Source organism: Thalassophryne amazonica, chromosome 12 (genome assembly GCF_902500255.1).
Source record: "Thalassophryne amazonica chromosome 12, fThaAma1.1, whole genome shotgun sequence".
NCBI lineage: Eukaryota > Metazoa > Chordata > Actinopteri > Batrachoidiformes > Batrachoididae > Thalassophryne > Thalassophryne amazonica.
The window spans coordinates 99,158,158-99,182,218 of NC_047114.1; the positions used below are offsets into that span (position 1 = coordinate 99,158,158).

A 24,061-nucleotide genomic window follows, 5' to 3' on the forward strand; every position below is an offset into this window, starting at 1 on the left:
GTGTAAAATTATGGAACAACCTCAACAAAGAAATCAAAGAATCAAGGTCACGTAAATTCTTTAAAAAAACATATTAAACTAGATGTATTAAGTATGAAACTATGAAATAAGTCAGTGGGTTGTGACAGTCTAAAATGTAATCTGTTAATAATGTCTAAAATGTTTTAAGTCTAAAATGTAACCTGTTAAAAATGTAATCTTTTAAATAATGGCTAAAATTATTAAATAAGTCAGTGGTATGTGACAGTCAAAAAATGTAATCTGTTAAATAATGTTGAATAATGATGCTTAAAATTGAAAGATTGTATTGTAAAAAGGGGCAGAAAATATGACTTGTTCTTCCCTCTGCTCCCTTTCATTCAATGTCTTGTAATATATTCATTTCTGATTTTTTGTTTTTCTTTTAAATGAATGAAATAAATATTGAAAAAAAAATAATCTTGGTTCCAAACCAACAAAATTAATGCCTCGCAGATGTGAAGAAATGAAAAACTGTGGTTATACAACTAAATACTAGTTTAGTGATTCACAGGATTGTTAAAAAAAGCAGTTTGAACATATTCACATTGTGAACACCCCCTTTTCTACTTTTTTTTACTAATAGCCCAATTTCATAGCCTTAAGAGTGTGCATATCATGAATGCTTGGTCTTGTTGGATTTGTGAGAATCTACTGAATCTACTGGTACCTTGTTTCCCATCTAACAATAAGAAATATACTCAAAACCTGGATTAATCTTTTTAGTCACATAGCACTACTATTATTCTGAACACTACTGTACCTGGTGATCCCCCCGACACTGTATTTCTGATTTGTGGGCACCGGGGTGATGTGTCCTCTCCTGATGACTCTTGTTTTAGTGTCTGTTTCACATGCGTCTGCTGTCATGGAGGATCATGACAGTTTCAGGAATGTGACAGTCCCACAGCTGAATATACAACCCCTGGCAAAAATTATGGAATCACCGGCCTCGGAGGATGTTCATTCAGTTGTTTAATTTTGTAGAAAAAAAAGCAGATCACAGACATGACACAAATCTAAAGTCATTTCAAATGGTAACTTTCTGGCTTTAAGAAACACTATAAGAAATCAGGAAAAAAAATTGTGGCAGTCAGTAACAGTTAATTTTTTAGACCAAGCAGAGGAAAAAAATATGGAATCACTCAATTCTGAGGAAAAAATTATGGAATCATGAAAAACAAAAGAACGCTCCAACACATCACTAGTATTTTGTTGCACCACCTCTGGCTTTTATAACAGCTTGCAGTCTCTGAGGCATGGACTTAATGAGTGACAAACAGTACTCTTCATCAATCTGGCTCCAACTTTCTCTGATTGCTGTTGCCAGATCAGCTTTGCAGGTTGGAGCCTTGTCATGGACCATTTTCTTCAACTTCCACCAAAGATTCTCAATTGGATTAAGATCCGGACTATTTGCAGGCCATGACATTGACCCTGTGTGTCTTTTTGCAAGAAATGTTTTCACAGTTTTTGCTCTATGGCAAGATGCATTATCATCTTGAAAAATGATTTCATCATCCCCAAACATCCTTTCAGTTGATGGGATAAGAAAAGTGTCCAAAATATCAACGTAAACTTGTGCATTTATTGATGATGTAATGACCGCCATCTCCCCAGTGCCTTTACCTGACATGCAGCCCCATATCATCAATGACTGTGGAAATTTACATGTTCTCTTCGGGCAGTCATCTTTATAAATCTCATTGGAACGGCACCAAACAAAAGTTCCAGCATCATCACCTTGCCCAATGCAGATTCGAGATTCATCACTGAATATGACTTTCATCCAGTCATCCACAGTCCACAATTGCTTTTCCTTAGCCCATTGTAACCTTGTTTTTTTCTGTTTAGGTGTTAATGATGGCTTTCGTTTAGCTTTTCTGTATGTAAATCCCATTTCCTTTAGGCGGTTTCTTACAGTTCGGTCACAGACGTTGACTCCAGTTTCCTCCCATTCATTCCTCATTTGTTTTGTTGTGCATTTTCGATTTTTGAGACATTGCTTTAAGTTTTCTGTCTTGACGCTTTGATGTCTTCCTTGGTCTACCAGTATGTTTGCCTTTAACAACCTTCCCATGTTGTTTGTATTTGGTCCAGAGTTTAGACACAGCTGACTGTGAACAACCAACATCTTTTGCAACATTGCGTGATGATTTACCCTCTTTTAAGAGTTTGATAATCCTCTCCTTTGTTTCAATTGACATCTCTCGTGTTGGAGCCATGATTCATGTCAGTCCACTTGGTGCAACAGCTCTCCAAGGTGTGATCACTCCTTTTTAGATGCAGACTAACGAGCAGATCTGATTTGATGCAGGAGTTAGTTTTGGGGATGAAAATTTACAGGGTGATTCCATAATTTTTTCCTCAGAATTGAGTGATTCCATATTTTTTTTCCCTCTGCTTGGTCTAAAAAAGTAACCGTTACTGACTGCCACAATTTTTTTTCCTGATTTCTGTGTTTCTTAAAGCCAGAAAGTTGCCATTTGAAATGACTTTAGTTTTGTGTCATGTCTGTGATCTGCTTTTTTTCTACAAAATTAAACAACTGAATGAACATCCTCCGAGGCCGGTGATTCCATAATTATTGCCAGGGGTTGTATTTGTTGCAGTAAGTAGTTTATTATTGTCATTTTTATGTGAACATAAAAATGAAATTCTGTTTCACACATCCACCACTAGTATATCAGTGTGCAGTAAAAACAAAGTGCTCTGATAAGTGTCCTAGCAGGCGAGCATTGAGGAGTACTGTGGCTGACCAACTTTTCGTCACAACTTGTCCACTGTGTGGAAATATTTTACACCAGAAACACTGCAAAGCAAGACAGCAGTGGGCAGTGTTTGCAAAGCCGTTGAACCTAGAGGTGGAAGCTCCGTCACAACCTACAATACAGCAAACTTAAACATTAAAGAGCATGAGGGTTTTTTAGCCGGGGGCAGAAAGACAAAAGTAGCCGGCAGGAATCTCTTCTGGAGTCATTCCAAAAACAAGGCAAACTTCCACCAGACAACGTGAAAGCAAGGGATTATCGAGAAGTTGCTCAATTTCATCATACTCAATGACCAACCATTATCAGTTGTAAAACATGAAGGATTTTGCAGGCTGATAGACAGTGCCCTGCGAAAGTACTGGAACACTTGGAATTTTACACATTTTAATTTATGCCATTTCAAATACAAAATAATTAAAATTTCTAAAATTATCTTCCTTAAACTCAAAGCAAATCTATGCAACTTGATATAGATAAAAAAATGTAAAAGCCAAGATGAGTTGCATAAATAATGGATGGCTTTGGTATGGTTGTCCATTCGGCTGCTCCCGTTTTTTGTGTTCGGGGTCACCACAGCGGATACAACCAGATCCACATTGATATTTGGCACAGGTTTTACGCCAGATGCCCTTCCTGACGCGACTCCAGTGTTACCTGGAGAAACACACACAGCCACATCCAAGTCTAACCAGGTCCCTCACTGCTTAGCTTCTGAGATCTGATGGGATCAGGCTGACACAGAGCAGATCGGCTGCTAATGGATGGCTTTGGTATAATACCTGTAAATAAGCAGTTTTATATCCAGTTCACTTCAGACAAGTCAGGGGATGGATACATGAACATTTCCAAGTCACTGAATGTGTCTTGAACTTTATTTACATCAGTTATGAAGAAATAGAAACAGTACGACACTGTGGCTAATCTGTATGGAGTAGACAGTTCTCAAAAACTGAGTGACTGCAAGAAGAAGCGTGAGGAAAGCCACCAAGACACCCAGACAACCCAGAAGAAGTTACAGGCTTCTCTGGCTGTGACTGGTGTTACACTTTACATCAGATATGTTGTAATTATTATTGTTGTAATGTTGTTGTGCAGTTGATAAACGGTTACTTTCATGAGGGGGTTTGGACCAGCTGTGTGTCTGTCTGGTTCTCATTCATGGCACATTCATGTTCGTGGCACATTTGTCCAGTTTTGTACAACTAAGGTGACAATTATAAACTTTAACAAGTATCAAGCATTTCTTCAACTGGACTGAACCTCTGAGTTGTGTGAAAACATAATTTGGGTCCAGATCAAGAATGTGGGAAAAAAAAAATCTAAACCAAGGAGGCTTGATGTATAATTCCACAGTATCAGTTCTGTCAGTGTAGTAACTTCATGGTGACAGTGCTGCTGATTTGTCTTCACTGTGACACATTGTTGTTCATAATATTTGCTTCTTTGCAGACATGTTGCAACAGTTGGTGATTAAAGAAGAAATGCTCCCTGAACAGCAGGAGTTGAATCTGAGTGTTGACCAGAAAGACATTAAACAGGAACAAGAGGAAGTCTGGACAAGTAACGAGGGACAGCAGCTTCACTGGCTGGAGACTGAGAAGACCAAGTTACATTTTGTCCCTGTGAAGACTGAAAATGATGATGAAATACCACAGTCATCACAGGTTCTTCAAAACTCAGGTAGGAATTGATCAAAACTCTGAAAGTCTGTGTCTGTAAAGCCTGCCACACACCAAGAGGAACTGGCTTGTGGCCGATGCCGCAGCCGGTTCCTCTCCGCGGGGGTGATGTTGCGCGAAGGGCGTGCAGATGAGGGCTGCATGTTTGGTTTTTTTTTTTTCTGCCACAAGAGATAATGGAACAGCGTGTACAGTGGTCGCACGTCCTCTGCGCTGCGCCAGTCTGTAGCTGACCAATTGCTGCAGTTCCCTAAGGCACGTGATTTCAACATGGCGTCACAAATTAACATGGTTACAAAACTGCTGTTGGAGGGGAAATTTGTGGAAATGTTCACCACGTTTCTATGTCTCTATGACGTTCAGTCTCGAGACTTTAAGGACAAAGGCAAGAGAGACTTCACACTCAGACATTGCGAAGAACCTGGACCAAACTGGTAAGCGCATTAAACTATCATCTCACTCAGGGCTAGGGGGTTAGCCGGCATTTTGTCCAGTGCACAGCCACAATACGACTTTGTGGTGGTTTTCCACAGAAATGTTATTTTATCCACAGTTGTACCATAAAATGAGGGAGAAAACAGTTTAATTAACATAGAAATTGGCTCTAGTAGTAAAAGTAACTAGTAAACATATATTGCTGTGACGGTTTGCTGCAGCAAACGAGTGCGTGCACATTGACAGCCTGCCCCCAGGTTGAAAGCGACGGTCAGATCATAACATGCAGCGGATGATCTGACTGTCACGTCACCCACGTGAGTTCTGTTCCACATGGCACGGTGTCTGTCCTGTCGCGCACCGTCCACAAGACATGCATGTCAGGCAGGACACACGCCAGCAGATGTGGACATGAGATGAGCGCATGCTCCATTCTTGTCATTTCATGACGGTACGTCTGTGACCATGGGTCATCTACAGAGGAACAGACGGATCACACTTGTATTGTCCACTTGATAAGAGGGGTTCAATAAAATGCAGTGTTTTTATATGGTGTGTGGTTTTGTGTGTGTGTTTTTTTTTAAATACATCCATGTCCTTCCTGATGTCAGGCAGTTTCCTGCACCTTTCACAGGACAACGATGACAGCTCAGTGGTAAAGTTACTAACTGGCAATCACAGCTTTTGGAAAGTGCAGGTTAGATTCCTGTGAGTGGCATGTAGTTTTTTAAATTTATTTTTTCCTCACGTGTTCCCACGTGCACAAACCATCGCAGTGGCATCTTACATGCCGGCCTTGTCGGAACGATGATTCATGGTTGGTTCATACGAGCTGTTCTGACATGAGTCGCTTTGAGTTGTACTTATTCGCAGTACGTGTGAAGGGGCCCTTAATGAATGTTATTCTAAATACTATCAATTTAATTTCTCCTTTGCAGACATGCAGGCTTTGTTGTTTATGAAAGAAGAAATTCTCCCTGAACAGCAGGAAAGAAACCTGAGTGTTGACCAGGAGGACATTAAAGAGGAACAAGAGAAACTCTGGATAAGTCCACAGGTACAACAGCTTCACCAGCCGGAGGAGGCCGATATCACAAAGTTCCCTTTTAGTGCTGTCCCTGTGAAGAGTGACAATGATGAAAACCCACAGTCATCACAGGTTCATCAAAGCCAAAGTGTTGAGAGCACAGAGGCTGAGCCTGTAGCCAGCAGCTCATCTGTACTCGGAACACTAACGGCACAAGCAGGTGCAGAGGACAGTGAAGGACCACGATCAGGTTCATGTAGTCTTTTACCACAAGATACAAATGGAAGGAGTTCAGATTGCTCTGAAACTGACAGTTACAAATGGAAGCAGACTAAAAAACTTAGTTCAGCTTTTAACAGTCTAAAAAACAGCAGTGTCTCTGTTAGTCATAGCAGGTGCAACATGAATAAGAAAAAATATAATAGCTCTGAAAATGGAAAAACATGTGATCACAATAACTACTTAAAGCAAGAAAAGAGAAGGCAAGGAAGTGAAAAACCATCTAACTGTTCTAAGTGTGGTGAAATTTTTGGAAAAAAGGGTAATGTAATTACTCCCCTTACAATTAATACAGGACAGAAACCATTTATCTGTTCTGAGTGTGGAAAAAGATTTGGACAAAAGAGCCACCTGATCACACATATGAGACTTCACACGGGACAGAAACCATTTTGCTGTTGTGAGTGTGGAAAAAGATTTGTAGATAAGAGCAGTCTGAACACACACTCAAGAATTCACACAGGACAGAAACCATTTAGCTGCTCTGAGTGTGGTAAAAGATTTGCACATAAGAGCAGTCTGAACACACACATGAGAATTCACACTGGACAGAAGCCATTTAGTTGTTCTGAGTGCAGTAAACAGTTTGGCCATAAGAACAGTCTAGTCATACACATGAGAATTCACACAGGACAGAAACCATTTAGCTGTTCTGAGTGCGGTAAAAAATTTTCAGCTAAGAGTAGTCTGATCACACACATGAGAATTCACACGGGACAGAAACCATTTACTTGTTCTGAGTGTGGTAAAAGATTTGGAGATAATAGCAGTCTGGTCAGGCACCTGAGAATTCATACAGGACAGAAACCATTTAACTGTTCTGTGTGTGGTAAAAGATTTGGCGATAATAGCAGTCTGGTCAGACACTCAAGAATTCATACAGGACAAAAACCATTTAGCTGTTCTGAATGTGGTAAAAAATTTGCAGCTAAGAACAGTCTGATCAAACACATGAGAAATCATGATCCCAGCAGAAGACATAATCAAAGGAGGTGCAATTGAACCTGATTTTGTCATTCGGAACAATCAAGAAAAAACAGCCAAAATTATCAATGTAAGAGTACCCAATGATTATGGCCTCAAAAGGGCTGGAAGACATGGCTGTGAAAACTGCTGCTCCGAGGAATTCCGCGGATTTCATCATGGGGAGGAGGGAAGGGGGTGATGATGTTTTACTCTAATCGTGATCTTCACTGGGCTTTTAAAATGCCTTTCGCAAAGCGTTCTTTTTTTTTACGATATTCTGTAAGTTTTATAAGTCCGTAGACACTGATGTGTACAGCAGATACAAATCGGTGTCCTCAGATCCACGGAACTCCACTGAGGAAAAATACCTCACTCAAAGCGCAGGATTAAAGCAGGACTGGTTGGTTGCTACGACGATGCTGTGTGTGACTGCTGCTAAACGTAGCATGTGGACATTGGATACTTTGAGCTATCAAATTTTTAAAGAAAAATTTGCGGATTGTCTGTCATGGAGTGACGTTGGACAGAGGAGAGATGGCAAGAAAGATGGTTTGAAAAAGTTTAATAAGCAATCAAGAATCTGGAATGGCGCTGGCTTGAATTAAATTCATGAACACACCCGATAGCTAAAAGAAACAGGAAAAGTGACTTTCATTATAAGGTATGTTATTGATATTTTACCATGATTTTCAAAATATTCTCCAAGCTTTAGCTTTGGTTTTGAAATGCTGTAACAGTCTTTTCAGTCTTCATGAATTTCATGTAGTTTAATTGTTCTGATGTATTTTAGAACTTAAAAATGGGATCGACGCTAACACGTTAGCATGTCTATGGCGTTTTCAATGTCAAAGTTAGCATTAAGGTGTTCGCATCTCAACACATTTGTGTGCATTTGTTTTCTGTATAATAATTAATGGCTCAACGTTTGTTGTAAAAACAAAATTATATATTAATAATAATAGCAACAACAATAATGGTAATAACTAATAATATTCACGCACATCTGCCTGGACTGAGGGCCACCAGAAGTGCTCCTTGAAACTGCTGAGGGTGTGAAGAATACCAGGGCAACAGGAAAACTTTGAGGCATGTACAAACTGCAGGATGGCAGGACGAGCATCTGGAGGCACATAGAACTGTCCGGGGGGTCCTCCTCCAGGTTCTGGAAGTGACCTCTGGGCCTCCCGGATGACCCTTTCGATATCCCAAGAGAGGGCTCCCACCACCACCTGGCTGGGAATGATGGAGTCCAGTGCTGCTGCGTGGTCCTGAGAGATGAATTGACGTGACAAGGCATCTGCTTTAGTGTTCTTGCTCCCAGGTCTGTAGGTAATGGAAAAACTGAACCATCCAAAAAATAGTGACCTGGCCTGGTGAGAATTGAGCCGTTTAGCACCTTGAATGTATTCAAGATTCTTATTATCTGTCCACACTGTGAAGGGAATTGACGTACCTTCCAGCCAGTGCCTCCACTCCTCCAGCACCTCCTTGACCGCCAGGAGCTCCCGGTTCCCCACATCATAATTACGTTCAGCAGGAGACAGACGCCAGGAGAAAGACATACAAGGGTGCAACTGGTTCTCGCCCCACGCTTGCTGGGAAAGGATGGCCCCGATCTCCATGTCAGAGGCATGGACCTCCACAATGAACTGATGATCCGGATCAGGCTGGATAATTATGGGGGCATGAGTGAATTTGCGTTTCAGTGTGTTGAATGCATGTTCTGCTTTGGCAGACCAAATGAAAGGGGGTCTTAGCAGAAGTAAGACTGTGTAGGGGAGCAGCGACCTGACTGAAGTTTCTGATGAACTGGCAGAAAAGTTGGCAAACCCGAGGAATTGTTGAAGCTGCTTAACATTAGTAGGGACTGGCCAGTCAGAGACCACACAGATCTTGGCTGGGTCTGGTCTGATCTTGTTGGAAAACAAATCCTAAAAAGGTTACACTGGACTGATGGAAGGCACACTTTTTGGCTTTGACAAATAAATGGTTCGCTAGAAGTCACTAGGTGGACATGGTGACCATCATCAGATTAATTCCTGGAAAAAATGAGTAAGTTGTCCAAAAACAGAGGTGAAGGAAATCTCTCAGTACATCATTTACCAGGGCTTGGAACATGGCGGGCGCATTAGTGAGACCAAAGGGCATCACCAGGTATTCAAAGTGCCCCAGGGGGGTGGTGTTATTATGGACTGTAGATGATGGAATTCCTAAATTACTTGCAACTGAACGTTAAACATTGAAACTGTTGGACTATTTTTTTCATGCAGTTGTTCACAAAGTGGTGATCCTCGCCCCATCTCTGCTTGTGAATGGCTGAGCCTTTTGGGGTTTTCTCTTTTATACCAAATCATGTCACTCAGTGTCCTCAGTTCCCAAACGCTTATTGAGTGTTGTTAGAAGTAAAGGTGATGTAACACAGTGGTAAACATACCACTGTCCCAGCTTTTTTGAAACGTGTTGCAGACATCCATTTCAAAATGAGCAAATATTGACATAAAAACAATAAAGTTTATCAGTTTGAACATTAAGTATCTTGTCTTTGTGGTGTATTCAATTGAATATAGGTTGAAGAGGATTTGAAAATCATTGTATTTTTATTTCCATTTTACACAACGTCCCAACTTCGTTTCCCTTACGGAAAAAATCTATAGGTAATTCTATAGGCATGACCTATAGGTTGCTATAGAATTTCCGTGGACAAGCCTATAGAGAAACCTATAAGTGGCTATAGGCAATTGGGACTCACCTATAGGCCCTCTATAGGCAGTCCTATAGGATAGCTATAAAAGCCCGCAGGCCAACCCATAGGATCTCTGTAAGAGCCTATAGGCCGGCCTATAGAATTTCTATCAGAACCTATGAGCTTATAGGCCAACCTATAGGATCTCTATAGGAACCTACAAGTCATAATGCCATAAAATATACAAAGGATAATGGAAACAATTAAACATTTAAATATAAAATTTATTTCACAATACACAAGCAATACACAAAAAGTGACAATTTTCTTGGATGAAATATTGAACATTAACTTCAGGGCAAGCCTTTAATCAGCGGTATCACACTTCTTCAGCAAGCGTTTGTCTTCGGTGTTCAAGAGGTGAGTGATGGCCGTTTTGACTGGTTGAACATCAGGAGAACGGGTCTGTTCTTTGATATAATCTGCATATGTAAAATAAAATCTAACTTGTGGATGCAGCATACAGATAAAAGCAAAACCAACCAGCATAGGGTTTAACAGCAATTAAAACAGATTCAAAAATTTTCCAAGAAATTAGTTAAATTATACCACCAGTTCCCAAAGCTGGGGAAAAACATTACCATATTTCCTCTATTAGAAGCGCATGGGTTTACGTAAATAACGGGTGTTTTTATGGTCAAAATGAGTAATTTTTAATATTTCTGTATCGAAAAATTTAATTTTGGTCTAGGTGCGCCTCTAATAGAGCAAATATATGTAAGGCATTGCATTAATAATGTTATTGTTATGCCAGTTAACTTACCAATTATGAACTACACCAGGCAGCTTCTTTTTGGCTCTCACATCTTTAAAAGCGTTGCTTTTCTTTCCAGTGAGGGAAGATGATTGTAGCACTTCTGGTGTGAGAATCATCCACAGCAGGGTGTTTGTGTATTCTTTAACTTTTTTTTTTTTTGCATTTAGTAACCTCTTTTGCCAAACTGTTATGGCCACCCCTGGCCACAAAGTTACCTGAAATTAAAAGAGACTAGGTTAGGCACAAAATAAAGCTTGAGATGATGTACAACAGTAAAACGTTTCCTACAACAAACAGTATACAAAGTATTGTCCAGAATAAGAAACACATCCTTTTTTCACCATGGAGGCTTGATGTGCACAAATGGAAGAAAAAATATTATTGCCTGGTTTAATTTTTAATATTCCATTATTATTTTGTCTTTTTTCTCTCTCTCTTTTTAACTGACCAAATGAAAGATAACTCAATGGCAGTGACTTTTTTTTTTTTTTTAATCTGGTACATGTTACCAGTAAATTGCACCAAGTAAATAATTTGGCTTTTTGCACAGAACATGATTTTTGTTCACAATTGACCCCCCCATAAGAAAGCAAATATACTTGTATGTGTGCACACATTTATCCTTATGCTAAAGAAAAAACAGAATTCCAGTATATGTGGAGGTGCCACTTTAAATTTGACACAATGTACAATTATTGTCAATTTTTTTTACATCATTGGCACACATAAATGCAACAAGGGAGTTAAGTCCAGCTGTAAATAAATGCAGATTGTTCAGTAATTATACAAAGTCAAAATGACTGACACTATTGCCACTGGGTGTTTTATGAGTTAAAAAGGGCAATGGGGTGCTCACCAATGCAATATGCATGCTCTTGTCCATTACTTCATCATCATCTTCACTCTGTAACAGAATAATAATCATGATTAATTTAACCCTACTGAAATTAAAGTTGCGATGATAAATAAAGCAAGCAAAGAACAATAAGAATTGTAGATGTAGCTTACCTCAGGACTCAAAATACATTCTTCCTTCTTGTGAAGCCGTTGTGGTCTGTACATGTGTGGTAAAAAGAACAGTTTAATATGATGTGTATGTAAAGCACGGCAGTAAATGTACTTTATCTGTATATACTATTATACCATTTCTTGGAAACAATCATAATGTTATTTTATACATACCTTCTCTTTCATTTCCTTCTATATAGCTCTTGCCAGCTCTTCATCATTGTTCTTTGAAACCACATTCTTTTTCTTCTTAATCTACAGAGACAAAATTATATTCTGAGTCATACATGCAGCATTAAAGTGAAATACACGTGACAAGGACATACACAGACACTATCATAGTGCATTCATGAAGAAAACGGTGTCTGGATGACCCGCTCCACTGCCGACCCGCGCTGGCCGACTTGCTCTGGTTTGCTGGACGACCCGCTCCAACACCGACCTGCGCTGGATGACCCGCTCCACTCAAAGCGGAGCGGGTCATCCTAGATATTTCTTACTTACCAGATACCATTCACTTGTTTTTCATTTCTTATTCAACAGATAACTTAATGTTATCCCCCTACAAAATTTGCTGTTTTCTTATATCTACACAAAGTGGTTAACGAATTATATACAAACGTCATCTGCAGCGCACAATGTCATGTTCACTCAGTCATGTCAGTAAGTGTTATTCCTTCTACATTTCTATCATTAAATAAGTGATTCTTTCAACTGAAAAGTAGAGCGGGTCGTCTTGAGACAGTGGAGCGGGTTGTCCTAGAAAGTGGAGCAGGTTGGTCAGCGCGGGTCGGCAGTGAAGCGGCCCGTCTAGAAAGCAAGAAAACAATCCCTAAACTGCCATTAAGAGAGCAATGTTACTGGAGGGCATACGCTGTCAAAATCACCATCAAATTCCAGAAGAAGTATTTCTTTGACAAAAACTGCACAAATGCTGTCAACTTATTTCAGTTTCCCAATCGAGATAATGGTGAAATTTGCAGGACATGAAAGCATGTAAATTTAAATGCCATGTTGATAAATTGCCTCAAACAGGCACAAGTATTGTTTGTTTTGTGTCACATAATGATGTCACATTGATGATTCAAGAAGCAAATATAGAAAACGGTACCTGCAATAGTGGACGGTCATCTTCTGAGGACGAGTCAAACCTTGAGTTTTTCACTCTCACCCTTCTGGTTTGGTGACTGCAAACATACATTTGTGTTCTTTGCATATTTATTTGCAGTGTGGTGCAAGTTTGGAAGATCATCTGAAATAGAAGGTACATGAATGTTAATTCTTTAAGGTATTAGGATCTGAAATTGAATTATTTCACATTTATTATTTTGCATGTTTAGAATCTAAATATATACTTCTGTGAAAACCTAACTGTAACATACTGAGTTGAAAATGTCAATTCTTTTTTTCAGACCAATTTGCATACTTAATAAGCAATGTGTTATATATATATATATATGTGTGTGTGTGTGTGTATTATTTATTCATTCCCGTTCCTGAAGCCATGCCCGGCTGCTCGGTGTCGTCGCGGAAACACGGTGAAAGAGCAGCGTCGGTGCTCGGCTGGGGGCGGGGCGGGGCGGGGCGGGGCTGGGGGCGGGGCCACTTTGCGGAGTTAAATGGCGGCGGTGCGGCGTGTCGCTTTTATCCCGAGCTGAGTTTTTCCTACTCATGAGCCCACGTATGCACTCGGAACTCCTCGCTTCTTGTGTGATGTCCGAGGCGATCGCTGTTTAAAAGCTTTTTTTTTTAACAACGTAACATAATACATACCTCTGTTTTACTTCCAATCTCTTCGTGGCCAACAATCCACTTCGCCTACTCCGACGGCATCTTCCTCAAAGAATTCAAAAAGGCCGTATTTCATCATAATACAAGCGTAAATGCGAAATAAAAGGAACAGACGAAAATAACGCGGTCCTTTTCCAAAAACAGCCTCATTTTGAAATAGCGCGATCCTATGGGCGCGTGGCATCATGGGATATAACGACCTATGACCCGGAGACAGATTCATGACTTAGTGTTTATTTGTTCACATTGATCTAAGTTTTTGATGTTTTTATAAAGAAAACTGAAAGGTTAATTTTATTTTAAATTTTAGTTTTATTTATTTTAAAAAATGGATTTATTTTGAATCATTGCGGGCGCTGTTCTGTTGTACGCATGCGCACATCACCAGACGGTCTCTCCTGACCAACACTGCAGTCCAGTTGGTGGCGGTTGCCAAACCGCCTTTAACACAAAGACGACAACGAAGAAGAACAACAACCCGACGGCCATATTTGGGTTGACATTCTTCTACAACGTTACAGACAACGTGGGATTAATCCCGATATATCTCTTCCGAAACGAACGAGATGCAGTCGACGAAAGAGCAGAAGAATTGTAGGTGGTGAAACCATTGATTCCAACTCTTCAGTCGGCTGCTCCCGTAAGTACAAAAGAGATCCGTTTTGCCTTGTGTTTATGTTTAGGACTGGGTCGCTAACAACCGGGTTGGGGGGGGGGGGCGACTCCAAAAGTATTGTAGCATTGCTGGGGGGCGTATTAAAAAAATAAGAGACTAACAGAGCGAGGCATGCGAAAATATTAAGATTTCTTTCACGAAGAAAAACACATGTAACATAAAGGCACACCATTATAATCAAACTAAGGGCCAGACCATTTGATCATGAGGGTTCACAAAAAAAAACATCCATCTTCTACCGCTTAGTCGAATCAAGGGTCTGCGGGGGGCTGGACCTTATCCCAGCAGTCATAGGGCATGAGGTGGGGTACACCCAGGACAGGATGCCAGTGTGTCGCAGGGCCACAAACAGACAGACACACACACACACCTAAGGACAATTTTGTTAAAGATTCCAATCCACCTAACCCGCATGTCTTTGGATGTGGGAGGAAACCGGAGCACCAGGAGGAAACCCACACAAACATGGGGAGAACATGCAAACTCCACACAGAAAGGCCCCGGGAATTGAACCCACGACCTACTCACTGTGAGGCAACAGTGCTAACCACTAAGTCACCGTGCTGCCCAAAAGAAAACATATATGGAGAAATAATCTTCCAAAAAAATTAGAGCAATAAAGCGCTTAAAATAATTTGGAGTCTGACTGCCTTCGGCTTGCAGTATTTTTGTTTCAGTTTTATCTGCACCGTATATGCTCTATTAGAAGTGCATGCACTTACATGATACACTTTTGGTAAAAATAAGACATTAACATTTCTGTACAGTAAATGCAGTGTTTGGTTTAGGTGCACTTCTGATAGAGCAAATACGGTATTTGAAGTTTAAGATAAGTAGTTTTAGCGCCCTTTTAGTTTCACGCTATATTCTACATGGGTAATCTAGGGGAATGCATTTTCTAGTACTGTTGTGTAGGGATAGCATCAGACAATACAATGCCAATGTTAAAATATGACTTATTGTTACCATGAACATGTAGATATCACCTGAGCTTCAAAGAGAAAATACAGTATCTGAGGAAAAGGGAATAAAAGTTGCATTTTGTATATAACAATATAATAGCAAAATATTCAGTGTAAAACATAAAAAGCAATTTGGATTTATATGAAAAAAATTCCTTCCTTGACCACACCCCCCTCCCAAGAGCTAGTGATCCGTTCCTAAGATAACAGATTTTTGTAGAAGAAGCATAATGTTTTTACATATGATCAGGATATAGATATCAGAGTATGATATTGGCTTTTAAACATCAATCAAGATTAAAAATATTAAATGCCACTTCTGTGCATACTTGAAATTCATGTTGCTAAAGGTGCATGTATCCTATATTTTTTCCCTAGGAGCATCCAAAGACTGATGAAGGAATTGATTGTAACCACTGTGGCACTGATGTTGAACAACCTGAAACTGACTTACCAATGAAGGAGCTGTGTTTCAACATAGTAGTTCTCAAGATGGTGGGGTGGTTTTAGAACAGGATGATCTAGTGGACAGTGGAACCGAGGGTGATGTTCACAATGAAGTAGACCAAGCAGATTCAGCAGACATGGTATGGTGATGATGGATCTGTTCGTAACGTTGAAATGATAACACTTGGCATATTGATGGCAACAAGGAAGGCGAGGATGATTTGGGGCAAGAAGAGGGTGGAGACTCAGGACAGAATGAAGAAATGGATCAGGGGATGATGAAGACTGGCATGACAATGGAGTTTGACTCTGGAGGAGATGATGAAGATGATGATTTCAACATGGTGATGGGGAGGAAGGAGATGAGCCAGATGATAATTACGGGTAAGTCAGCATCATGAATGAGACCAATTTATGTACCATATTTCCTCTATTATAGAAATAAATAGAAGCACACTTAAACCAAACATTGTATTTATTGCATATAGAAATGTTAACATATGACTTATTTGACCATAAATTGCTTCTGTCATTTACATAAGCACATGCCCTTCTATTAGAGTAAACATGGTGTTTGGTTTTTTCTATGCACTGTAACCGTATGAATTGTCTACTTATTTCACGACGTTAACCTTAACAAAAGAAAACGGATTAAAATATTTTCTTACTTCAAACATACATGTACCATATTTCCTCTATTAGAAGTGCACCTTGGGCCAAAAATTTCATTCTTTGTATACAAGACTTTTAAATATTTATACTTATTTATTTTGACCATAGAAACACATCTGTCATTTACATAAGCGTATGCACTTCTAATAGAGGAAATACGGTATGTATATATTGATATGAAAACATCTTTTTAGCTCTGTTACAAAACTGATATGTTGACTTTCCTCATAAGTGTCTGTCCATTCTTGAGCTTTTCATATTTTTGACCTCTCCAAATTTGCAAATCAGAATCCTGTCTTATTATCTGAGCATGTTCCTGGGTGGTCCTTTAGAAGTCTTGTTTATGTGCAAATTTCTATTATTTGCAAATATATTTGTGAGACCGTTCTTCATACATGATGACAATATATGCATAGTCATAGCCAGTGAGTGGTCACTGCTCGCCTATCTAATAGTGTCAGAATTAATATTCATATAATAAAAATTATGGCTCAACCAACTACAAACAGTCCATGTCTGATGGGTGCAGCCACATGTTTATCTAAGGCTCTTTCTGATATCAGCCCCGTGACTAATGTTACACCTTTCTGATACTCACTGTTTTTTTTGTGTGTGTGTTTTGTTTTGTTTGTTTTTTTGTTTTTGTTTTTTGCCTTTTTAGGGATTCAGCCTTGAAGATGGAAATCTTCCAATTTATCCAGATGCACCATCACCAAGTCACCAGAGTCTACTGCTGATAGTGTCTTATGTCTTGCAGCATGGTCTTTCTCATAGTTCTTTGGATGATCTTCTTTCTTTGATGAATATACACTGTCCAAACAGTGTTCCTACATCAAAGTGTTTGCTGTACAAGAGTGTTGAAGATTCAGTGTATGAGGTATGTTTATTTTGTATTCAGTCATCACCTGTACTGACCAGTGTGTTTCATATAAGGGAGTTATGCTGCATTTCACATAGGCAGGATGCGTTACGAATGTCATATTTGCTTAATTCTTGGCACATTCCTGACATTCTTAAAGTGATCAGCAGCCAAGAATGTATACTTCGTGGCATTCGTGACTTGTCGTTATGTGTAAATGCAGCATTAGTCTGTGCTGTTCTAATTTGCCATGGTATGCTAGTAAATCATGTTCTTGTTGGTTGTGTTGTTTTTTTTTTTGGGGGGGGGGGGTACAGATTGCTTATCATTGATAATCAGTGTTGCTCAAGTTTCTGTTGTGCATTAAAAACGACCATGCTCTAGCAGGTTTCAATGTTCTTATATTCATACCATTCTTCTTTTTCAATTTCAGGTTCACTGTTATTGTATGGAGTGCACTGCATATCTTGGCCCAAGAAAATTGTCAAGGATTGTACAAACTCCAGCAATGAATTCAGTGCAGACATCTCACATGCAGAAGGTAGTTTTTTTTTCTCAGGATGCCCGTCAAAACATAGCTGCAAAGAATGACGAAAGTACCAGAAGTGGCAGCTGCCCTTGAAAATCGAATATTGATGAACTCTTGAGAGAAACTAACATAAATGACATTGTTCATGGTATACCTTTATAAAGACTGCAGGATATAGCACCTCGAAGTGAAATAACCAGATGCCCCAGGTCTCTCAAAACGTAAAAGTATTGAAAGGTATCTGAATGGCGAGCTCTCCTGTTCTATTCTTTGGTGGTATTTCAGGAAATTTTACCTGCCGTGTATATGAAACACTGGTTCTTATTATATTTGGTATTTATGAGTGAGACGTTTTTGAAAGAAAGGTTTGTGAGAGCAACACTTGCCTCATTATGTTCTCTCTAATGACTGAGCAGTTGTATAGAATAAGACATTGCACTTTCAGGTGTCCACTCATTGATTCATTTTTGCCCAGTCAGTTATCAGCAATGGCCCTTATGGGAACTTACACCTTTGTTTTTGAGGGATACAACAGGACTTTGATTAGGTGTTTCCACAGTACCCAGGAAGTTGGTTTGCAGATTTGTGAGACATTCTCTCTCATGAAGGTTATGACAGAGTTAGCAGTTAATTGCATGGAGGAGAACACTGATGTGTCTGTCATGTACACCTCATTGGCCAGCAGACACACTAAATCAAAATGCACAAACGTGTTTTCAAATAATTTGTGTGCTCTTGGCAAAGGAGAGCAAGTTATCCTGCCTCCATCAAAGTTACTGGCTGCAAGCAGACTGACAGGGAACCAAGTGCACACTTCCGCCATTGTATACAAGAGATTTATTTTTTCACCACCAGCAGTGACTATTTTGATCTGCTCGGCGTTGCAACTGCTATGTTGCATTTACTCATGGTGTGTATAAATATGGAAGAATTGAAACTTTTCCTCTGTCTTAAGTTGGGACTTAATGAGTGCATGAGTGATGGTTTTTGTTTGTGTGATAAAGAAATATCATACTAGTAAAGCCATTCAGCATTACATGAAGACCATCATTTGTTGATGCAAGGCTCGGCTGTTCAACTGACTTTCTGTAAATATGACCAACATGCAGATAACCCACATATTGTATTTATCCAGGAGACATCCTGCAAAAATGTATTTTATGAAATCTAATGTTTCATCTTACCTGTGCCCACTGCCTTCTCAGTTCTACTGGATTAAGTTGTGTATTGATGGTTGCACATAAATGTTTTACCTGTTAGCAGAACTTGGCCCTCTATAGATTCTATAGTACAGTCTATAGAATGCTCCAGGTCTGTCTATAGAATCCTATAGAACAGCCTGTGAAATTGTTTTAATAGATTGTTATTACATTATTACAAAAGTACATAAGACTAACAGAACCCAAAAGGTCATTTTACAGAAATCCTAAAGCTCTGTCAACACAGATTTTGCTATTAGACTGCAGAATGTCAAATACATGTGCTGTATTTTCTCAATCAGAAGCGCATGTGCTTACGTAAATGACAGAGGGGTTTCTGTGGTCAAAATAAGTAATATTTTAACATTTCTGTACTTAAAGAATGGAATTTTTGGTTGAGATGCGCTTCTAGTGGTTTGCTTCTAATAGAGGAAATACAGTATGCATTTGTCATGGACTGAGATAAATGATATAGCCCAGGACTGGTAAATTTTGACCAGCAGAAATTCTGCACACGAATAGACTTTTGTTAATGTGTGACTGAAAAATGTAAATGTGTATGCTCAAATTCACATATAAGCGTACAACTACTAGGACAGCTAAAATATGGATTTCACTAAAAATATCAAATAAAATTTATACGTGACAAAATCAAAAGGCAAAGTTCTAACATGCAAAACATTTGTGTAGGAACATTATTTTAGGCAGACAGTTTCAAATGGTTACTGAACTATATGCATGAATATGGGACGAAGTCACTAGCAAGTCATGGATTGGCAAGTCTCAAGTCATAATGACCACCAATTGTTTGCAAGCTGACTTGAACACTTTTGGTTTTGCTCCCATTTTGTATGAGATGAACTCAAAGATCTAAAACTTTTTCCACATACACAATATCACCATTTCCCTCAAATATTGTTCACAAACCAGTCTAAATCTGTGATAGTGAGCACTTCTCCTTTGCTGAGATAATCCTCCCACCTCACAGGTGTGCCATACCAAGATGCTGATTAGACACCATGATTAGTGCACAGGTGTGCCTTAGACTGCCCACAATAAAAGGCCACTCTGAAAGGTGCAGTTTTGTTTTATTGGGGGGGGATACCAGTCAGTATCTGGTGGGACCACCATTTGCCTCATGCAGTGCAACACATCTCCTTCGCATCATCCGTGAAGAGAACACCTCTCCAACGTGCTAAACGCCAGCGAATGTGAGCATTTGCCCACTCAAGTCGGTTACGACGACAACCTGGAGTCAGGTCGAGACCCCGATGAGGATGACGAGCATGCAGATGAGCTTCCCTGAGACGGTTTCTGACAGTTTGTGCAGAAATTCTTTGGTTATGCAAACCGATTGTTTCGGCAGCTGTCCGAGTGGCTGGTCTCAGACGATCTTGGAGGTGAACATGCTGGATGTGGAGGTCCTGGGCTGGTGTGGTTACACGTGGTCTGCGGTTGTGAGGCTGGTTGGATGTACTGCCAGATTCTCTGAAACGACTTTGGAGACGGGTTATGGTAGAGACATGAACATTCAATACACGAGCAACAGCTCTGGTTGACATTCCTGCTGTCAGCATGCCAACTGCACGCTCCCTCAAATCTTGCGACATCTGTGGCATTGTGCTGTGTGATAAAACTGCACCTTTCAGAGTGGCCTTTTATTGTGGGCAGTCTAAGGCACACCTGTGCACTAATCATGGTGTCTGATCAGCATCTTGATATGGCACACCTGTGAGGTGGGATGGATTATCTCAGCAAAGGAAAAGTGCTCACTATCACAGATTGACTGGTTTTGTGAACAATATTTGAGGGAAATGATGATATTGTGTATGTGGAAAAAGTTTAGATCTTTGAGTTCATCTCATACAAAATGGGAGCAAAACCAAAAGTGTTGCGTTTATATTTTTGTTGAGTATGACTTGCTAGTGACTTCGTACCACCGCTGGCATATAGGATATAAACGGTCCTACAGGATTGTATACACTTACTGAAATTATTTGCATGGCATATATACATATATGGCATATATACACTGGCATACGGGTTGACCTGATATAACATATGCATGTGTAGTTTCAGTTACAGATGTTATAGTAACCATTTGAAGCAAACTGCATTAATGCTGACCTGTTTGGATGTGTACAACTATACTTGTGTTTGATCGTACTGCAGTTTCCACAAGAAGATGATATGTGATTATGTACGAGTATATACATTTAATAATTTTGAATTTGTAATATGTTGTGTAACTTTTTTATACTTTGCCTTTTATATCTGCTTGTGTATAAGTGTGATGTGTATATACACACACTTCTCAAATATATTATAGTTACAAGTGAACAAAAAGTAATGTCTCCTTGTAGTACAGTGGCAACATTATCTTGCATAAAAATATGCAGACAAATAAAACAATCTGTTTTTTCATCCAAATTCCACATTTTTTTTTCTATCAGATAATTATTGGCTAAATTTGAGTTAAAATGCCAGAATTGATTAATATGGTGTTTCATATGCTGGCATGTCTATAGAAACCTATAGGCTTCTATAGGCAATGGCGCCTATAGGTCCTTATGTCTGTAAAATGCTGTCGGTCTCTATAGGCCAAGACCCCTGTAGGTCACGTGTCTATAGGTGTTATATAGAAAGCTATAAGACCTCTACACAATCCTATAGAAACCTATTGAACTTTTTCGTAAGGGTTGGAATTGGGTTGTAATAAGAATCATTATGTGTACATTTTTGTCAGCGCAAACTGTATATCTGACCAGTTAAATACAAGTTTTTGTCTGCGCAAACTATATCTGTGCATTACATGTGAGTTTAACGTGAGGAGCTGCAAATGCACTTTCCCGAAAAGGGCGTACTTTTGCAGGGGAGCTGAAATCGGCACAAAATCGGCTACCCATGAGTCCAAATAGACATATACATAGACGCCTCATAACTTGCTGCAGTGTAATCTAGCGTCGCTGCCTTACTGGCTGAGTCTCTTCACAATAGGCTCGCACCACAGACAACCAGAGTCAATGGAGAGTGGGCAGATTTGTCGGTATTTTGAGCTGCTATAGAAACCAGATCACGTGGGATTAGCTTTCACAAATAAGATTGAACAATAATTATGATTTTGATTTTACCATTTGTAATATGTCATTGTAATAAACAGCACTTAGATGTAACATTATTACAGCAGGAACTGGACCTCTCTCTCATTAACTGTTTCCAGTCAACCAGTATCACAACTCTTAAGCAAATTTCGTTAATGCAGCAAAAGGAAGAGTGCATTTATGTGCATTTCCATCCATTACACGCTGTTGTTTCACAATTCTTTGGAATTGAGTGGTGTCTGTATTTCACAAAGTAAGGCTGCACCACATTGCAAAATTAACTCCATGGAGTTACAGAGTGTCAGCACATGGAAAAGAAGCTGTGTAAAACACAGTTCTTTTTCGAGGCTTTAGCTCTCCAGCCCCAGTCAAAAGCTTAACAGGGTAGTTTAAGACCCTGGAATGACCTGGAACTTTCTTTTCCTGGCCTTGAAAAAAATGTTCATCTTTGTAACAAATAAAGCAAAATCAGCACAGCCTAAGTATGCAAAAATAATAAATAAAATAAATATTTATTTATTTATTTATTTATATGGGAGCACTTAGGCTGTGCGGATTTTTGCGTTAATATTTGTCTCACCTTGAATCCAGCACCCTGTTCTACACATCTGGATGTGCATGTCTATTGATTCATCTTTGTAACAAAACCAGGTGAGCGAAGCAGAGAAAATTAAAGTGATGTCCCGTGTGTATGCGTGAGAGAGAGAAATAAATTCAAATGAACAATCCAAACTTGTTTCTTTACTAAATTATAAATTAATTTATATGTTTATCTATGCCATACAATGTCTTTGTTAAAGAGCATAAGACAAAGTCTTTCAGCATGAAAGTACATATTTTAAATGTGTGACAGCATCCTGTATCGTAACTGAATCTCGGCTATTTCTAACAAACCACTCATCACATCTTCAACCACTTTTCCAGGTTCAGGTCACGGGGGCAAAAGTTCCAGCAGGGGACCCCAGACTTCCCTTTCCCGGGCCACAGTGACCACCTCTGACTGGGGGATCCTGAGGCGTTTCCAGGCCAGTGTGGAGATATAATCTCTCCACTTTGTCCTGGGTCTTCCCCAGGGTCTCCTCCCTTGGGAGGCGCCCAGGAGGCATCCTTACCAGATGTCCGAACCACCTTAGCTGGCTCCTTTCAACGCGAAGGAGCAGCGACTCTACTCCAAGTTCCCCACAGATGACCAAACTTCTCACCCTATCTCTAAGGGAGACACCAGCTGCCCTCCTGAGGAAGCCCATTTCGGCCACTTGTACCGGCGATCTAGTTCTTTTGGTCATGACCCAACCTTCATGACCATAGGTGAGAGTATGAACAACGATTGACCAGTAGATCAAGACCTTCGACTTTTGGCTCAGCTCCCTTCTGGTCATAACAGTACAGTAGAGCGAATGCAATTCCACCCTGCTGCGCCGATTTTCCGGCCAATCTCACGCTCCATCGTCCCCTCGTGAACAAGACCCCGAGGTACTTGAACTCCTTCACTTGGGGCAAGGCCGTATTCCCTACCTGGAGTAGGCAATCCATCGGTTTCCTGCTGAGAACCATGGCCTCAGATTTAGAGGTGCTGATCCTCATCCCAAGCACTTCACACTTGGCTGTGAACCGATCCAGTGAGTGTTGGAGGTCACTGGCCGATGAAGCCAACAGGACCACATCATCTGCAAAAAGCAGTGATGAGACCCTGATCCCACCAAACTGGAAACCCTCCTTCTCCCCCCGACTACGCCTCTGTATCCTGTCCGTGAATATCAAACAGGATTGGTGACAAGGCACAGCCCTGGCGGAGGCCAACCTCTACCGGAAACGAGTCCGACTTACTGCCGAGCACCTGAACACAGTTCTCGCTTTGCAAGTATAGCGATTGGATGGTCCTGAGAAGGGACCCCCTCACTCCATACTCCCACAGCACCTCCCACAGTATCTCCCGGGGTACCTGATCATACGCCTTCTCCAAGTCCACAAAACACATGTAGACTGGGTGGGCATACTCCCAGGCACCCTCCAGGATCCTTGTGAGAGTAAACAGCTGGTCGGTTGTTCCACAACCTGGATGGAACCCCATTGTTCCTCTTCAATCCAAGGTTCGACTATCATCAGAACCCTCCTTTCCAGCACCCTGGAGGAGACTTTACC

General features: G+C 40.2%; 1 protein-coding gene and 1 long non-coding RNA gene across 2 annotated transcripts in view; one reads left to right on the top strand and one right to left on the bottom strand.

Moving 5' to 3' along the window:
- LOC117522193 (gastrula zinc finger protein XlCGF57.1-like) overlaps nt 1-24,061 on the top strand; it is a 215,668-nt gene that overhangs the window by 176,005 nt on the left and 15,602 nt on the right. The window contains exon 2 of the mRNA XM_034183597.1: nt 6,505-7,170. Within this exon, the coding sequence (XP_034039488.1) occupies nt 6,505-7,170 (666 nt within the window). The remainder of the gene's footprint in view (nt 1-6,504; nt 7,171-24,061) is intronic.
- Nucleotides 11,858-13,594, bottom strand: LOC117522201. Its single transcript, XR_004564170.1, has 3 exons — nt 13,457-13,594; nt 12,795-12,935; nt 11,858-11,938 (listed from the first exon to the last, which is right to left on the bottom strand). It is a non-coding gene; the product is annotated as an uncharacterized LOC117522201 (long non-coding RNA).